The sequence below is a fragment of the Idiotropiscis lumnitzeri genome, chromosome 14 (assembly GCF_059441095.1).
Source record: "Idiotropiscis lumnitzeri isolate Australia: NSW breed Sydney's pygmy pipehorse chromosome 14, RoL_Ilum_1.0, whole genome shotgun sequence".
Classification (NCBI taxonomy): domain Eukaryota; kingdom Metazoa; phylum Chordata; class Actinopteri; order Syngnathiformes; family Syngnathidae; genus Idiotropiscis; species Idiotropiscis lumnitzeri.
The window spans coordinates 6854318-6873289 of NC_142404.1; the positions used below are offsets into that span (position 1 = coordinate 6854318).

The following is an 18972-nucleotide window of genomic DNA, read 5'->3' on the forward strand; positions in this document are numbered from 1 at the left end:
AAACGTGAAGAAGTTCAAGGGGTAGGGCTACTTTTTCAATCATTGCAGGCAATGTTTCAAAAAATGTTAAAACATGAAGCATGGTATCAAGCAAATGCAAAATCAATAACTATTACACAAATGTAAAAAGATGGTGACCTATCTAAAAAGAATCATCTACTGTAACAGTGGAATTTTTCTTTATTTAGGCTGCTCCTTCATTTGAAATACAGGTAAGTGCTGCAAAAAAAAAAAAACAAAAAAAAAAACAACAACATGGAAAACGATAAGATAAGATGACTATAGCGTAACAAGTTAAGCACAACTTGAGAGGTGCACCCACTAAATAATTTGCCCCAATTCCAAATAGTGCATCCCCAGACAGTGTCCAAGATTACAAACTGTCACGCTAATAACATATGGAAGAAAAGGATTGCGTCAAATCTGATCATGCTGAAGGTGTGTGTGCACGGTTTTGGAAGCTTGGAAAAGAAAAAGCAGAAGATGTGTGCAGAGAGATGAGGGTGCGTCAACTCTGTCGGGATTCCGAAGGGCGTGTGTTACATAGATGTTGTTTCTCACAAAGTATGAAATGAAAGAACAGCAGGTTCAGCCAAAATTAAAGAAAAAGGGATCTACACACACTTTCATCTTTGTCACATTTTAATGGTGAGAAAGGCATCAAGAAAATTCCCCGTGTGCACCACACGCATGTTTCCGAAGCCATGTTTACTCAGCAAGTCAGCATACTGATGCTGCGTCCTCTCCAGGCCCTCCGTGTGGACCAGCATGTTCAGAGACTGCAGGGTGGAGTAAGCGGAGCGCCCGTCCAACAAGGTCTCCGCAATGAGAACAGCACAGCCTGCATTTGGTGTTACAAATAAAAACAAACATCAGGTTTTATAATAAATGCAATTTGCAAGAGCCTTTCAAGACTCTCAAGGACAATGGACACTAATACACGGTAATATGTAGTTTGTACTCTAATTCGTAATATTGATGAATTAAGGGTCAGATTCGGCAACAGATGGAATTCTTTTCTGAAATGTCTTAGCTATGAATTACAATGTGGTACGATATGTTTTGCCCATACTTTTCTATAAATCAAACTTAAAAACAAAAAATTAAAAAAAAAAACGGATGTGCTAGGAAATAAGCCTTTTTTTTTTTTTTAAGTCAGCGCAAAAAATAAGTTTATGGACACATGAAGTTATCTGTGATTGAGATTTGTTGTAGATCAGTGAAATTAAATGTTTTCCAAATATGGCACATTAAATGTGTGGAAAACCATATTTAATGGTCTTCATAGGTTGAGAGAGTAGCACGGATCATTAAGTACTCTGGCATATGTCGGAAAATGTGGAACCTGCAGTGTAAATCCAGTCTACTGGAGTTTATGGTCGTAGTTCTGATTGGCGGACCTGTAGGGTGTTGAAGGCGGCTCAGACTTTGACGCATAGCATTGCATCCAGCAGATTCTCCGTCAGTTTGACACCAGTGGCAACAAAGGCGTGGCTCTTCAAAAGCAGAGCGTATTCGTCTGCGCTCCTCTGTCTGCCTTCGGTCATGCTGAGGGCCTGGAGCAGCCCGCGACTTGGCCCTGTTCTACTCTCATCCAGGAAGATCTCACTCAGCAGTAGGCCACAACCTGACAGCACCAGTGGATGTGCATTTTAACACAGTACATCCAGAAAGGTGATTCTTAGCATTGAAATCTGATAACAAGGAAGGCACAAAAATGAACATTCGTGGCTAAAAGTGAGATATTTGGCATTTTGCCGATAATCAGCATCGGCCTTTTTAATAACTAACTTTCAAGGCTGATATATTAAAAGATGGTTTATTTTGGCTCGCTGCAGCACACTTCTCTCTGTTGAGCTTGTCGCCCTTCCTGCAGAAGCAGATTGGACAACACACAGCAACATCTGATTGGTTCCAGACTTTGCCCAAAATTTGAATAAATGTTAGTCTACTACAACTCACAACTAATGGAAAACTATTTGCCGTGGTAAACTTTGAAGACGTGTTTGTCTTCATTGAACTATAATCCATGCAGCTGAGCCTGGAAGCTCTGTGCACTTTTTGTTCAGACTTTTAAAATTAAGTTTTCTATTTACTAGGCTCTAAAGAAGCATTAACATGTTGTTAAAGTCGTTTAATAACATGTGCTTAAAGGCATTGAAACTACGTCAAGTTTTGGAGTTTTTATGTTTGTTTTAAATGTCGACACCATTTTACGCCCCTTTTTTTCAACCAATGAACATCGGCTTGAAATATCGGTTATCGGCCTCCATGACGACTAATAATCGGTATCAGTATCAGCCCTGAAAAAAATCATATCGGTCTATCAGTAATATTTCCTTCTGTATGATTTGCACCATGTGATGTGGTTTGTGTGCAACAATAACATCCCAATTGGGTATCGTGTCCTTCATGAATGTAGCCTAAAGCTGCCGTGATGGAAGAATTTTGTCCCTGGGCATATTTCCATGTGTTCAGTCAGTCCAGCCTTCGCTGTACGCGTGTGTCATCACAACATTCTGTTCCTGCGGTGATGTTTCAGTGACAAAATTCTTCCGGCCAAAAAATGAAAGCAGACTTTTGGACCAATTTTGGACAAATATTTTAAGTCGCAGAACTTTCAGTGAATCTCTAATGATAACTATTATGTTTAATTAGTACCAGAGAGAAGATGCTTTCAGAAGTTGCTTTGCCAACTATTTTAATCACAGATGAATCATTTTGAGCCGTTGCTTATCTTAAAATTGTTGAAATTAAACTAAGTGTCTAACTCTCAAAAGTAAAGTAAGATATTTGCAAACGACTGTGTTTCGTCAGTTTCAAAAATGTTAGTGTGTGCAACATATTGAAAGTCCCAATCATGTGATATTGCTCGATTGTTATTTGGTTACATTTAAACTTTATACAATATCAAATTAAAAAAAATGTGGGTTTTAATCTGATTATTTGATTAAGCAATGGAATAACTGATTGAATAATTGATTCCAAAAATATTTATGATTATTGACAGACGTATTTACAGTATTTCTGCTTGCACATCTTTTCTGAATTAAATAAAACATATTCATGTTTACATTTTTTACGTATGTGGGAAAACTAGGAAAAAAAAATGATTCCGTCCGACGTAAACAACTTTTTTGATAACCTTCCTCCTTTGCATGCAGGACAACAAACGCACTTGTGTGTATTGTCGTAAATGATCAGTAATGTTAGCTTGACAAAGCCTGCATGTCCAATATACAAAGTGAAACGTACCTGGTGTGCATGCGTCAGCAATTCTGCTGAGCAACAAGTGCACTTTCTCATCAGACCAGTCATGGAGAATTCTCGACAGGATGTACAAGTCCGCTTTGGGTAAGGCATCTTTGAAGAAATCTCCTGTTTGGGTCACAAGCGTGAAGCCACGTTACCATTCGAAAACAATGGCATTTAATTCAATATATCATACCAATAAGAATACCTGCGACAAATGTGATCCTGTCTTGAGTGCAAGGCGGAAGGAATTGGGGACTCATTTCAACAACGGTCTGTAAGTCGAACACTGTCACAGACATGCCCGGGTGAGCTTTGGCAAATTCCAATGCCATTGCACCTGTACAGCCTGGAAAAATAATAAGGCATTCAGCACATCTCAGACTTTATACATTCATGGAAAAAAAAATAAGAAGCCGCCATTAATTTTTTTCTATATCATCTTCATTTTATTTACTGCCACTAAAAGTGTATCAAGTGATTAAATAACACAAAATAAAACATAGAATGTCAAAAAGCACTGTTATGATCAATATAATGTGATTTATCTTATTATCAAGGAAACTTTTGAAAAAGGTTACGATCAACTCTGAAATTCTTCTCTTACGAGGTGTTTTTGTTGCCATTAATACAATTGTGAAAAAAACCTCCATCTCCATTTGAGTACAAGAAACTGGACATGTTTTCTCACCTCCGATGTCACAGGCACTCTTAAAGGCAGATAAGTCAAACGCTGTTGCCACTGCTTTACTGGTCACTTGAGCGATACTGTGCATGGCCTTCATGAACCTCAGCTTCACCTCCTGGCTCCTATAAACTGCGTCCTTTGTGAGCAATTCGGCATTAGAAGTTAAAGTGCACAATTTAGGACTACAAATTCTATAGAATACAGACCTGGAATAAGTCGCCAGATTTGCTGAAGGCCCTCTGGTGCTGGTGGACGCCTTCCTGCACGGCACTCTCCAGGTGGCTGAAGAGCGGCCACACGGAGTCGTTGCAGTGCGCCAAGTAGTCCAGCAAGGAGGATGGCGCATTGGATAGCAGGAAGCGTTTGGACAGTTCCGTGTTCTCATAAGTTGGTGTCTTACAGTCTGGAATTTCCCCAAATAGATATGAGAGAGGTGGGTGTGGCAATATTGGATGGATGGTGGAAAGTTGATGCACAGCTTCGAGTATAGTATTCTCACTCACATGGTATCAGCTGCCAACAATTTGACAGAACATGAAATGCCTCAAGATCGCAAACCTTCAGTTTACATTTGGCAACTTTCCATTACAGATGTAAAAAGAATAGAAAATGGTTGACGAACCTGTGCTCTTTATCAGTTTTAGCGAGAGACACGCCTCCAGCAGACGCTCCATTCCCTTGAGGGAGGTTTTCAGCTCGAGGGCCACCTGCGCCGCATCCAATGCCGGCCTGCGCTCGAGCAAGTCAAATACGCCCAACTTGGAGGCGGTAAACAGTGCCTTGTTTTTGGACAAAAAAAATAAATAAAAATCTAAAGATTTTTTTTCCCATTCAATCCCACAACCAAAAGGTTGTACAAAGAGAATTTTGTTTGGCTATAGTTGATTAGTCTATGGCTTATTCAATTCTGCAAATAATATGATATATAAGATAATGTTTTCTATTTTGCTTCAATTTAATAGGCATTGTGCTGCTATTTGCTCCTCGTGTGTGCGCCATGGCCACTTAGGGGCAGTATCATACGGCCATAGAGACAAAAATAAGTTTTACGATTGACTCAGTAAGGTGCAATAATATTATTCATGTTTCACAAATTGTACAGAATATAAACCTGGACCATTGTCTCTCTCCAAGTGCTGCGCCAACATTTGTGGTCAAATAGCCAATTTCATTGTGTAGTGCGAGTACAAAATGTAGATTGAATGCACTTCCCTGGATGTCAAGTTGCACTAAGCGCAAAATAACAGTGAACCAATAGCACCTCTAATAGTTGCATTAGAGTAGTTTGACTCAGTTACTTCTATTGGCAAAAATCACCTTGGAGGCTTTGAATCCGTCGATCAGAGGAATGATTTTCTGTAGGGCCTCTCTGGCTTCTTCACTGTCCTCACATTTGTTGAAGTGCCCCCTGCTGGCAGTCGTTGGTTGTATTTCCTGAGCGTGTCCAGACGACTTGTTGACCACCTTCAAGAGGACCACCTCTTAAAAAGGATTGCAAAAATATATTGTGCATGGTAATAGCAAACCTGGTCTTCAGGAAGTACAGTCTGCGAGGATGAAGTGGTAGATAGCGGATGAATTGTGGCTGGCAGAATTGGGGCAGCATTGCCGCCCTGACAACTGCCTTGTTGGTTATAAATCTGGTCCAGCTGTTTACAGAAGTGGTTGAGGGGGAAACCCACTACATTGAGAAAGTCTCCATGCACGTATTCCACCAGCATTCCGCCGAGCGCCTGGATGCCGTAGCCGCCTGCCTTGTCCCTAACACACACACACACACCCCGGCAGAAGCATGCACGCACACACACAAACACAAAGACACAGTTTTGCTGTCAATACCCTGAAAGACTAAGACAGGATTAACTATGATGCATCATAATGTCTACAATGCCAAAAATCAAAATGAAATAAATTCTAAATAAAAAAATAATTCAGAAAAATCTTTATGGATTTTACTACTGTGACAAACAGTAAAATGGTGGTCTTGTTTTGTTGAAAATAGAAAAAGACAATTCTTGATCATTTTTAACATGATTTGTATGTACAAACTCAATTCCAATTAAGTTTGATTTTTGTGTTTAACATGAATAAAAGCAAAATACAATGATTTGCAAATCATGTTCTATGTCCTGAAAAAAGGGTCCTTTGGATTTACTTAATTCGAACATGTACATCAGTTGCATCATGTCGTGTTTTCCTCGAGAATAAATACGTGTTAGTTTAATACATATTAATCATGTGCAACCAAAAAGTGTATATTTAATTGAATACTACACGACAAAGGCAAGATATTTAATGTTCAAACTGGGAAATGTGATTGTTTTTAGTAAATAATAAGTAACTTATGAGTTTTATGGCTCCAACACATTCCAAGAAAGCCGCGACAGGTGGCGAAGAAGAAGTAAAAGAAAGTTGAAGGAAGGCTCCTCAAACATCTGTTTGGAACACCCCACAGGTGAACAAGATAATTGGGAGCTGTTGGGTGCCATGATTGGGTATAAAACTTGAATTGATTTCTGATTTACTTTTTATTTAATCTAAATACAAAACGTTTTGTTTTGCTTTTCTAGTATGCGTAACATCATCAGCACATTCAAAATTAGGTGTGTGCCTAAAAATAAGTAAATTTTTACATCCCTAATCAGAACTAATTCGACCTGCAAAGCTTTAACAATTAGTGTCCTTAATTTGAATGTTGTTAAACGTAAAGGGAATGTAACACAGTGACCATGTCAAAGCTTATTTGGAATGTGTTGCAGCCCTAAAATTCAAAGTTAATTATCATTTGCTAAAACCAATGATGTTTATCAGTTTGAACAGTAAATATCTTCTCTCTGTAGTGTAGTCAATCAAACAACAACAAAAACACCCACATTTTATTGGAATTGAGTTTGTAAAATATGTCAGTTGGATGAAGGTTAAAGCAGCTAAAAATAGTGACATCAAAGTCCATAGTCACTCTTACACGTTGACGTGATACTCACATGGGTTCACCGCTGTCAATGTACTCCCACAGCATATCCTCGGAGAGGTCGGCGAACTTCACCTTGGTTTCTTCATAGAAGTCAACTATATGGTAATCTTCGTCATCTCAGGTCAGAAAAGGTTATAGTGGATTATTATGCATTGCATAAAAAAGGGGAATTACAATCAGCCAATCCTAAATTGCACATAAAATAATAGCATGACACAAAACCCATAAAGCATGTGAACATTCTATCCAATCTATTTTTTCAGGTGAGGTTTATTGTATTTTGGGGATTATAAATTGCACTCATTTTCATAGTTTGCTGGTCCTGCGAATTATACTCAGGTACAACTTGTACGTATTCAAATTTGAGCTCTGGCTAGCATCCAAAATCCACATTCTCTAGGGTGTGTTCGGAAATGTACATGGACTCCCTAACGTCCCTCTGAGAGCGTGGGTGTTCAGAGAGGCAGTACACACTTCCCTCCCATCAATTTCCAAACACAGCCTATGTTATAAAGCGATCAGCAGTTCTTAAATGCTTAAACTGTTTACATCCGTACTGAGCACTCCTTTTTTGGGGCACACTGACGAACCTAACGGGACATTTGAACAACGCTCTTGTTTTCCGAACGGTTTGAGTGAAGCAGTGCGCGCTTGGAGAGTATTTCTGAACACACCCACGACCAGGGGTCCATTGTTCTTGGTTTTTGTAAATTAAATTTCCTCAAATATGTGATAAGAATCCGGAGCGATTTGTGTTTTTTTTTTACTTGATCATGCATTTTCTGATTGATATTACTTCGACAGGAGGGCCGCTTTCCTGCATGTTTTCCATCTTTCCCGGCTGCAACATTACCATACTAACTCATAACATATTTACCCACAAATCTGTCACAAATACCAAGTTACATGTATCCAATATTATAAGAATTTAAATGTGCAAAAAAATCCTGTGCCCTGATGCCTCATTGAACGCCACTTACTTGTTTTCTCATAACAGAGCACGATGGCGACGCCTGTGAAGACACTGTGCTCTTGACCACTTAAGCTAAAGCAAGATAACAGGAAAAAAATAATTATTCATTCATTCTCTTCCGCTTATCCGAGGTAGGGTCGCCGGGGGTGCATCTTAAGCAGGGAAGACCACACTTCTCTCTCCCTAGCCACATTGTCCAGCTCCTCCTGGGAGATCCTGAGATGTTCCCAAGCCAGCTGGGAGACATAGTCTCTCCAGCGTGTCCTAGATCGTCCTCTGGGCCTCCTCCCAGTGGGACACGTCCGGAACACCTCAGCAGGGAGGTGTCGAGGAGGCATCCTGACAAGATGCCCGAACCGCCACATTTGGCTCCTCTCAATGTGGAGGCAAAGCGGCTCAAGTCTGAGCTCGGCCCGAATGACCATGCGTCTCATTTTATCTCAAAAGGGAGAGCCTGGATTAAACCCCAGACAACTTTGCTCATAGGATCATTGGCACACTCAAAGCCCTCCACCACAATCTGGTAACGGCTCATGGACGGGGAAAGAATTATATCCACTACATTAATCTATATTTACCTTGAAAGCATCCTGTATGCATCTTGCTTGTCGCGTGGCTTCTCCAGAATCATGCCATCTACAGTCTGCGGAAGTAGATTTTAAATAAAAAATACAATATAGCTTGACGTACAAGGTATAGAGAAAGTTGAGGTGTGAGGAAAATAATAAGCACCAAGCGCCAACCTCCTTTGAGAACAAGACCGCAATAGTTGCGCGCACAACTTTTTATCCAAACATTATGCCGTAACATAACACTGACTTTGAAAGGATATACTTACCACGATAGTGTCTGCTCCGATTACTATGTCCGGAATTTTAAGGTGATTCTAAAACACGCACAGTGGGGAAAAGAAATGCCATTAATGTTTCTGTCCAACAGGTACCGGTGTAAAAAAAAAAAAACTATCACAGAATTTGTAGTTGATATGAGGAAATGTGCTATGCAACCACATAATAACGAGTGAACTCACACAAGGCATCCTCCTTGCCACCTCCAATGCCTTCTGCTTGGCCGTCTCCACAGCGTACTGCTGAGGTGTTTTAAAAAGTCGCTTGTCAAGAGTTTCTTTGAACCACGATGGGACCACCTCAAAACGCAGCCCCTAACGTGAGGCAGAAGACGGACATGAGAACGACACAACGCACATTGATGTTCATCCAAACTCTTACAGCATTGCGAAGGATCTCCAGTCGCCTTGGAGACGCGCTGGCCAACACAACCAGTTTACCAGCCAGTTTGGAGATGACGGGGTTCAGCACCATGGTTGGTGGTCCACTTTACAGTAAAAGGACACAAAGACCAAGATATGTCAGAGAAATAAATTTGTATCGACAAACCCTATGTATGAAACGACATCCATCAATTATCTGGGGTTGTGGAGCCTATCATTGCTGTCTTCTAGCAGTAGGCGTGGTACACCCTGAACTGGTTGCAAGCCAATCACAGGGCACACATAGACAAACAACCATCAGCGTTCAGCCTAAAACCTAGGGGCAATTTAGAGTTTTCAATCAACCTGCCATGCAAGTTTTTTTTATGCATTTACACTCGGGGCTGACTTCACTTCTGTTGACAACTTATTCCATTTGTGTGCAGAGTGATGGCTAATTTAGATATTTTCACTCAGTTTTGACATATGGCAATAGCACGTCCATGATATATGTGTAGATGTACACTAGTCATGCTGGTTTTTAACCGCAATGAAGATATTTACGGGACAATAATTAAGAATTACGTAATTTGACGTGTTATACAAGCTGTGATGAATAAACAAATGTTTGATTACCCTTGTTCTCGTTTTACAGCGTAAGGATAAGTTTAAAAAAAACAGCTTTACGCCTGTTTTAAGTTGATGAATGCGAGTAACCAAACAACTAGGTTTGCAGCAAGCTTGACGTCAAAATTCGCTAACTTTGGCACATTTTGTTGGCGCATTATACGGTCACCGAAATTATCATGCATACATAAGGACAAAATGTTGAGTTGTATGGCCGGTAGCATGTATGACATGAAAACACTGCAATTCTCTCAAACACGCTTGGAAAAACACTATTTATTTCATCATTTTGGGTTTGATCGCTCCTACCTCAGCAAGACCGGAACTTGGCAATGAGCAACGTGATGTACGTGATGACGTAAAACGTCGGAGATACTTGGCCAATGAAACGCTTGATACCTTCGTTTAAAAAAGGTTTTAGGAAACTAGGAAAAAGTGTCGTCGTTTCCGCTTGTGGTATTATTTGTTTATGTTGGTATTTGGATTTATTTATTTTTTCTATCATTGTTGTTGTTGAAGATATATTTATATATATATATATTTTGTTCATTCATTGGTCTGTTGCATTTGATTGTAAAAGGGCTCCTCCGTGGACTCAGTGGGGGGGGCAGGAGGATGATGGCGAAACTGTCATCATTGCTGGACAACCCAGCCCACCCCTTCAATTATAATCTGGCATCACTCCACAGCTCCTTCAGTGATAGACTGCCACACCCTCGCTCTGCAAAGGAGAGATTTCGCCGCTCATTCCTGTTGGTTCCTGTCAGACAGTTTTACAAGAACATTGGATCAACTCTTCAAACGGGCGGGCATTACTGCAATTGCGCAGCCCTAGGATGCAATACACATTACTACTGAACTTTTAATCAATGGTACACCATTGAATTTCGTTTACCATTGCAGTATTTTTATCGTTGCATTAAATTTATCATTGGAGTATTTTTATCATTGTAGTATTTTTTTTATATCATTGCAGCGTTTTTATTTATTTTCCCTCTGTACCATGGACAGACTTCCCTCGGGATTATGTCCAGACATTAGAAGTCTTTCCTTGTACATGCTGTGGGATGTACGTGTGTATATACATGGTAATTTGTGGATATACGTATATTCGCATAGGTTTGCTTTTTCTGAATGTTTGCTGCTAATGTTATTAATTAAAGCCTCTGTGTGTTCTATATCTTTGCTGCTGTAACACCACAAATAAAGGATATCTTTAGCTTTAAAAATGCGGGAGCCTATCCTATCCCAGCTATCTTCTGGCAGTAGGCGAGGGACACCCTGAATTGGTTGCCAGCCAATTGCAGGGCACACAGAAACAACTATCCGCGCTCACACTCATACCGAGGGGCAATTTAGAGTATGTTCAATTGACCTGCCATGCATGTTTTTGGAATGTGGGAGGAAACCCACGCAGGCACGGGGAGAACATGCAAACTCCACGCTGGATGGCCGGAGCCAGGATTGAACCCACGACCAATACTGTCTCTCACTGTGATATACACACATTTCCCCGATGAAGCCTCAGTTGTAAAATATCCAGAGATAGTTTACCTGTTTTCCGGTGCAAATTCCACTTATTGTCCGTTAGTTGGGAAAACATTGTTTAATACTGAAATCGTACATGTAACTAAGAATTGAGAAGAATAAATACAAAATGGATCTTAATGTTTGATTGTGTTGTATTGTTCTTTGATTGTGTCAATAAAAAAATGAGACGCTTGATGCAGCATTTCTGTACCTGTGAAATTCTGTATGACAACATAAAATCACAATAAAAAGAAATGTATAGAGTAAACAAGGGAGTTCAATATTCATCTGACAAGTAGCCTAACTAGATGGACGGACGGACAGACAGACAGATTCTGTACATTGATTCTGTAGATAGTGATACAGAGATACGTATAAAAGGGAACCAAATCAATCCTTGTGTAAAAGAGGTTTCCAAATCAGACTGAAACTCAATTTGTCTCTGACAAGACATTTATTTGTTCATGTGCAAAGTAGGCTGGCTGGGGGGAAAACAGCATGTTATACATGGACAACATTCTCTGAAAGCAAATTATTATTGGTTCAGCCGTTAGTAATCTGGCTCAAAATAAAAAATATTTCATTTTCTAGGAAGGTTGTCATAGAAATGTCCATTGAATGATGTTAGTAATGTTTTCATAAGGATGACGCACGGGTCTTAACAGGATGAAAGCCAAAATGTCCCTACAAAACAGTCTGGGGAAATACAACAAGACTCACACTCCTGGGTGGGACATCTGAGTTTTCTGCTGTTATTAGTGTCATGTTACAACACAACCGCCCCACATCTCCCATTTAAAACACAACCATATGGTAATGATTTAACAAGTGCATTATTTTCCAAACATCATGGAATACAGTTAACCAGTTCCATTATTTCCATTCTATAACGAAACTGCCGTGTTGTGCCGTTCATTTATACAATTCTATCATGGCAGAAAGTATCACAAATAATTTAATGTAATGTACAGCGTCAGAAAATAAATCTGATGGTGATCGGTTTCAAACCCTCCTTTGTGAATCATGGACAATGTCTTACAAGTGCCCATGCTCATCATTGCTGTTGTCATAGGCTTTGTCCTGCATAGCCGCCATGGCAACCACCTCAAAGCAACCCAACGCCTCTCCCTCAGACGAGTGGCCCGCTGGCATGCAATCATAGCCTTTGCCAGCTGAGTTGACACCCTTGCGATTTCGCGCGCCGGGCTGGTACAACTGCATGGCCGGGCGGTCCTGCAGAGGGGTGAGAAGACAAACATAAGGATCATGTGCCATCAAAACATGCACTCAAGGACTTTTGTAGCCAAACACTCCTCATGTTCCTCATGTTTTTCAGTCCCACCCCTTTCATTTCAAAACCCAATCCAGTTCTACGCTAGTGTTGTAATTGGTGGCAAAGTAACCGTCTCCAGTTTGATATGGTAAATGACAAATGTCTTTGAAAGAAAAATCAGGCCAACTAATTAACTAACCAACTAACTGAAGGTTAGTTTCCACTGAGTGGTTTGGTTCATTCTGCTTTACTAACAAATTAACCTTTCAGGTTTAGCAACTATTTCACTCACTAACTTACAGTTCCTAGTTCCTAAGTAGCTCCTCAAATATTAATTTTCACTGAACAAAGAAATGACCCAACTACATATCAAAATAACTGACTGTTATACAGTTTGCACAGTTGCTTCCACAAAGATCACATCAAAGAACTATTTATGTTGTCCCAGATCCCACTTCTGACACCAAATTGTGCTTGCGCAGGAAAAAAAACACTGTCACTGTATTTACAGTAGGTCTGCAGGATTTAATGTTGACCATTAAAGGCATTTATTGTTAAAGTCAAGAAATCACAATGTGTAAATCCAAATGTTGTTAGTTATAACAAAAAAATAAATAAAATCATATGAACCACTCGCATGCTCACCTTCTCGCTCACCTTGTTTCGGAGGCGCTCCTTCCTGTTTGCCAGCTCGTCCCTGTCCTCCTTCATTTGCTTGTCGCCGCTGTCGGGGCAGTAGGGGTAGGTGTGATGATGGCTCTCCTTCTTGGCGCGGTCCTGGCAGTAGCCCTTGCCCCACTTGGTCTCATCTTTGCGCCGCGTGAATTTGTCAAAGTCGTAGTGGTGCCTCTGACGCTTCCTGTCGTCGTCTTTCCCGCGGTGTTCCTTGTCTCGCTGTCTGCGGCATTGCTGCTGCTGCTCCTTGTCACTCTCAGGCTGACCTCTAGCGAAGAGATTGTAGATACTGTAAATATTGTACCATGCATTTTGTAAAACACTTTTCATCAAAGGGGTCGTGGGTGAGCTGGCGGCTACCCAAGCTGACTTTGGCTGAGAGTGCAGGTACACTCGGGACTTTTTGCAAATTGCACGATGTGCACATATGACTGGTGTCTGGCTGAAGCGTCCTATGTCACAATTTGGTTAATTTCAGATTTTTTTTTTCACAACCTGCTCATTGCTCATTCCACACCAGGGTTATAATGATTTGGGATTTTTCGAAATAGTTCATTTTTATTTTGTATTCTTCCATCCATCCACCCATCCATACATACATTCATACATACATTTTCTGAACCACTTATTATTTTTGTCGGGCTATTTCGTTTTGACTTTTGTTTTTTAAATTCAGTTAGTTTTAATTAAATTTTAGAGGTTTCTTGGTTTTTATGTTTTTAACACTTCATTTTAGTTTAGTTTTAATTAGTTTTAGTATTAGCTTTTTTTGTCGAGTGCAAGATTAAAAAAAGTCACTAAGTATTGTTTAATGAAGTAAACTCCAATCCTTAATCAACTCATCAACATTCACTTTTCTGTACATACATTTAAAATGAACTCCAGGTATGATAATTATTGACAAAGTTGAAAACAAATGACATTTTTGATCTAATTACATTTAGATTTTTGTTACTTTTATAAACACAAGATGTAGTAATTTTATGTCACCATGCGCTGCAGACAAATATGCAGAGACTTAACTGAGTAGTAATGAAAATTGCCAAGCTGACATGTCTTTCACCTATTGAATTTCTCTACAGAGTTCCTGATCGCGACTTCTGTGCCAGAACTTTTTTTCCCAGTGGAAAAATTTGTGTACCTGGCCACAATAATCAGACTCTGTATTTTCAATCAATAGCCAAACAACAGAAACACACAAAGAATCGCACTCGATCAAAGCCAAAAAAACAAGCACAAACACTTTCGATGTCACTTCGGTGGAAAGTTTTCTGTGTAATAAAAAACGGGGTGCAATACATGTTGTTTAATGCAACTTGTGCTCTCGAGACTTCTTCTAAATAACTTTTGATATCGCTCATCTGATTTATTTGATAATGTCTCTTTTTCATTACATTGTAAGCCTTTTAAATCTCTCTGCGGCAACCAATGAATCCCCCCGCTGTGGGAGCAATAAAGTTTTATTATTTCCTTTTCTATAGCTCGCGCATGTAGTATTTCTCCTCATGGCAATTATTGGTGTTCAGTGGTGGCGTCACACAGACCTTAAAAAAAAAAATCCATAAAAAAGTGCAAACCTCATAATTGTTTTTTTCCCCAGAAACGCAATAGATTACAATGCATTTTAAAATCCAGTTTTACTGGTAAAACTTAGAATCAAAAACATGAAAATATCTCAAATTTCATATCGCCAGCTCACCAGCAACTCAAATGATGATGAAAGGTAGAGAAAACGGATGGATGGCGTAATCTGATTTGATGGTCCTTACTTTTCTTTGGAATCCTTTGACTTCATCTGTCCACCTGATTTTTCCCATTTCCCCCTCTCCATTTCCCCAACTTCAGTTTTGTCCTTCACGCGGTCTGAGTCCACGTCGTCGTCCCTGTCGCTCTTCTTCAGCAGCTGATGAATGCATGCAACGTATGAGGCGACAGGTCGCTCGAGGTCAGGAGAATCACAGACAGTACGGGCCAATCGGTACCTTAATTTTGATGTCTTTGTCAGAAAGTTTCTTCTGCTTCTCAGCTTCTTTCCGTTTGCGTCGCTCTTCCTCGCGCCGCTTTCGTTTCTCCTCCTCGCGCTGTCGCTTCTTCTCGAACTCTCGTCGTCGCCTCTCCTCTCGTTTTTCCTCTCGTATTCTCTGGAAACGATTACTTTGTCAGGTTTTTCTCATTTAGGCGTAGTCATTCGTTTTTTTTGGGGGGGGCATACCTGTTTCTCCATTTTCTTGTTTCTGATGTATTCCAACAGGGGTGTAGTTCTTTTCGCTAAAATTGAACAAAGGGATTATATATACACCTTCATCAGGGCGTCTCTAAGAAGCTCCACAAAGTCAAGGATGCTGGTTTTGATTGGCACTGGTAAATTGGTATTTATTTAACGATATGTTGTGATCCTCAGCGGAAGGCAAAAGAATTGCAGGATCCCACTTCTTCTTCCAAATTCTGATGGTAGCTTTGTTAAGAAAAATCACTCGTAAAACTCCAATTTCTAACAGCAACTTGTGTTGATACACCTTGGGGAATAAATAGATTAAAAAAAAGTAACTTTTTGAAAAAGACCCACTTGCAGGATTTGACTTCTGACCCCAAATTGTGATGGTAATATTAGAATACAAATCACTCAGCAATCACAATTGTGACACTGATTTGTGTTATTAAAGGGGAAGTCAACCGCCACAAAATTCTCTGGAATAAAATATTCTCTTCGTCTTCACTAGTCTGAACATGGCATTCTGGTTAATATTGCAATTGAGGAATATGAGTTAAGTAGCAAAATCTACCCATTTTCAGCCATCTCAGAGGGCGACCATTTTGTCACTTCTGTCCACTGAAAATGACATTACAGTTGCTCATGGCTTCGGTAACAACCAATCATGGCTCACCTGTTTACTGAAGCTGAGCCATGATTGGTCGTTACCTGAGCCCTGAGCAACTGCAATGTCAGTTGACAGAAGCGACAAAATGGCCGCCCAGTGAGATGGACAAAAATGGGTGGATTTAACCGCTTAACTCATATTCCACAATCACAATATATAGAACACTTATATTTTTAGGCTTGACTTGCCCTTTAACTTTGAAGAAATGTCACTAATAAGAGCACACTTATGACACTGAATCGTGATGGGAACTTTGGAAACAAGTCAGTTATGGAATCTTACAAAAGAAAATCAGTGGAAACAAAAGCACTGACAGCAGATGTAAAATGGCACATAATTTAATGTTCTTTTTCTTTCTCTCTCTTTTTTTTACATTTCATATGTAGGGGAACAGACATCGGGGGTGGCACTGGCTCACTTGCCTACTCTGACCGCACAGCACTGCTAGTGATGGTACCTTTTTGAAGAAATCTCACTTGCTCACTTCTGACACCAAATGGCGAAGGCAACTCAAAAGCTTACCTATAAGCTCCCTGGTTTTGGCCTCAATTTCCCCCAACAAGGTCTCAGGGTTGGCCATCGACTTTTCCTCATCACAGGAGTAGTTCTCCAGGAAGCGTTTATATTCTGGGTCTGAGAGAGGAAGCAATTTTGTTTTGTTTTTTTAAGTAATATGGGAACTGTAACAGTGGCAGAGGTCTAATAATGACTGCGGGATCCTGTGTTGCAGTGTAAAAACAGAGCTGTCTTTGCTGCGTTCTGTATAAAATCACGGTTGTAGTGTTACAGCGCTAATGTGGCAATTCACTCTTTCGTTACCTTCCTCAATACTTCCAGCTTTGGCATCTTTCTTTTTGAGCTTCTTTTTGGAGACTTTCTGGAAGGGGGCAAACTCTACCACGGCAGGAAACTCCTGACCTGTTTGGATGCCAAGACCGATCATCAGTGTATTGAATATCATATTTTCACAAATTGTTGCTGTCCTGCACTCTGAAGTAAGCCATGGCTCAATTACTAAATAATGAATAAATGCCACAACTCAGGAGAAATTAAATATAAAACTGTAATTACCAGAATTATGACCAATTCGACCATCCTCGACTGCTTAAAATTAATTTTCACATTCCTAGCTCTTGTACAAATGTAAATGAAGTAAACCTTTGTATAATAAAAGGAAAGAACAGATAACATATCCGCAAACCTGTTAACTATTTAAAAATGCCTGACAGGAAGGCAAATGAGAGCCATGTTAGCCATTAGCAATGTATATATATATGCATCAACATGTTAATTATGTTAGCATCTGCATGGAAAAAAAATCATCTAATTCTACTTGCTAATAATGCAAGTAATAAATTATACCGCAGCAAGCGGGAATTTTGGCCAAAGTCAGCTGGCGTAGGCTGCAGCGCACTATATGCCCACCATCATGTGGGCAAATACAGTATTTGCATTCAAGGGCTGTACTGAAATACTTCTATCCTTTCTACCATTTTACCCCATGCTTTAAAAAGAAGACACAGTATCGTAAAGAAAATAGCGGTCACCTTTGTTGTCAATGAAGACGTAGCCATCAAATCTATCTCTGAATAAAAGGATATCTTCCTGGTTTTTAAAGTTGATGTAGGCTCTGGAGAACAAATGCGGGTACAGACTACGGAAACAAAAGAGGTCATGAACAGACATAATAATAATAATAATGATAATAATAATGATAATAATAATAATAATAACAATAATAATAGTAATACATAAGCTAATTTTGTATTGATACCTTGGATCAGCCGGGAAGAACTCAAAGTAATCAAAGGAAGGAAGCGGGCTGAGGTGTTCTTCCAACTGCTCCTTGGTTAGATGAGGTGGGAGCCTTCGAATGACCACCTTTCCATCAGTTAAACACATAAGTTATTCATTTTTTAGAAGTGAAATTATTATACTTATATAAACACACTAAACAGATGTGTGTAGACGTGTATATATTAAGCGGTGTGTGTCTCGCCAATAAAAGCCGATTATATAATCTGCATATATTACTGTACTACTATAAGACTTTTTAATCAAACAGATGTCGCATCCAGCAACGGAGGGTGTGGCGCTATTTCTCATATTGCATTTGTTTTGCTGTAATGTGCAGTGATGTGTATCTTTTAAAATTAACAATAATGTAAATGCCGCGATATAACAAACAGTGCCATTACAAGGTAGAAGAGCAAAGTTCGCTCTTTCATTTTATGATGTAGATGAGCCCATTACTTCAAAATGTAAAACAATGCTTTGTATGGGATAATTAAAGAGAAACAAACGTGTTTTGGTGAGTCTCTGTCCGTGGTGCTGAAAGGCCGTCCGCCATGTTTCCCCCACACAACGTAAACAATATCAGCGAAGGCTGCTATCCAGACCTCGTCGTACCTTCGTAAAAACCTCTTTTTTCTCTTCTTTCTGCTTGGGAATGTTGTCCTGGTCCCCCGAGTTGTCCCGTAACTTGATCTCCACGACGCCCTTGTCCTTGGTCGCCGTCATTTGCTCCTTTTCAGACCTCATCTCGTTCCATTTTTCCCTGCCCGGAGAGGACTCTGCATGCGTTGCCAGGAGGGCTCGCGAGAGGACATGTAAGTATCGCGAGAGGATGGGACGCGGGCCAAAAATGCCTTTTAATTCGTAATAAGGAATTCGTCACGAAAGGAAATTAGTCAATTTCTTTCCTGTCCATGTTCTACATCAGAGCTCTTTTAAAAAATAAACAAATAAAATAAAGGTAAAACAAATACATGAAAAAAACCGTTACATATAGTGACCAGGTAAACAAATGAAAGTAAATTAAATGAACAGAAAATAAACTAAATTAGCCAATGATTCATTCCCTGAACGGCTCATTATTATTGTTTTAAATA

General features: G+C 39.8%; 2 protein-coding genes across 5 annotated transcripts; both read right to left on the bottom strand.

The window, feature by feature from the left end:
* Window positions 1–162: 162 nt before the first annotated feature.
* asmtl (acetylserotonin O-methyltransferase like) lies at window positions 163–10108 on the bottom strand. 3 transcript variants are annotated; one of them, XM_088315675.1, is made up of 16 exons: window positions 10034–10108; window positions 9117–9222; window positions 8918–9049; window positions 8726–8773; window positions 8466–8530; window positions 7895–7959; window positions 6925–7030; window positions 5467–5701; window positions 5258–5374; window positions 4563–4719; window positions 4147–4343; window positions 3944–4076; window positions 3461–3601; window positions 3256–3378; window positions 1401–1627; window positions 625–841 (listed from the first exon to the last, which is right to left on the bottom strand). In XM_088315675.1, exons 2-15 carry the CDS (start codon window positions 9207–9209, stop codon window positions 1422–1424), a joined length of 1818 nt encoding a protein of 605 aa, XP_088171801.1. In that variant the 5' UTR covers window positions 9210–9222; window positions 10034–10108; the 3' UTR covers window positions 625–841; window positions 1401–1421. The 3 variants fall into 3 exon arrangements, with proteins under 3 accessions (XP_088171800.1, XP_088171801.1, XP_088171799.1); XM_088315673.1 differs by having other exon boundaries at window positions 5258–5404; XM_088315674.1 differs by lacking the exon at window positions 1401–1627 and having other exon boundaries at window positions 163–841; window positions 5258–5404.
* A 1446-nt stretch (window positions 10109–11554) lies between these two features.
* Window positions 11555–18667, bottom strand: upf3a (UPF3A regulator of nonsense mediated mRNA decay). Of its 2 annotated transcripts, none has more exons than XM_088315839.1 (10): window positions 18491–18667; window positions 17856–17962; window positions 17629–17735; window positions 16901–16999; window positions 16604–16714; window positions 15415–15470; window positions 15185–15343; window positions 14972–15105; window positions 13173–13470; window positions 11555–12487 (listed from the first exon to the last, which is right to left on the bottom strand). In XM_088315839.1, exons 1-10 carry the CDS (start codon window positions 18620–18622, stop codon window positions 12290–12292), a joined length of 1401 nt encoding a protein of 466 aa, XP_088171965.1. In that variant the 5' UTR covers window positions 18623–18667; the 3' UTR covers window positions 11555–12289. The 2 variants fall into 2 exon arrangements, with proteins under 2 accessions (XP_088171965.1, XP_088171966.1); XM_088315840.1 differs by having other exon boundaries at window positions 11716–12487; window positions 13185–13470.
* Between the last annotated feature and the right edge of the window lie 305 nt (window positions 18668–18972).

Excerpts from the sequence above, each read along its gene's own strand:
- asmtl (XM_088315674.1), bottom strand. The coding sequence starts at position 9,209 with ATGGTGCTGAACCCCGTCATCTCCAAACTGGCTGGTAAACTGGTTGTG. Across the intron at positions 8,531-8,725 it reads TCGGAGCAGACACTATCGTG|ACTGTAGATGGCATGATTCT; the intron begins GTAAGTATATCC and ends CTACTTCCGCAG. Across the intron at positions 842-3,255 it reads TGCTGACGCATGCACACCAG|GCTGTGCTGTTCTCATTGCG; the intron begins GTACGTTTCACT and ends CACCAAATGCAG.
- upf3a (XM_088315839.1), bottom strand. The coding sequence starts at position 18,622 with ATGAGGTCTGAAAAGGAGCAAATGACGGCGACCAAGGACAAGGGCGTC. Across the intron at positions 17,000-17,628 it reads CGTCTTCATTGACAACAAAG|GTCAGGAGTTTCCTGCCGTG; the intron begins GTGACCGCTATT and ends GCATCCAAACAG. Across the intron at positions 15,106-15,184 it reads ACAAAGACATCAAAATTAAG|CTGCTGAAGAAGAGCGACAG; the intron begins GTACCGATTGGC and ends TGCATTCATCAG.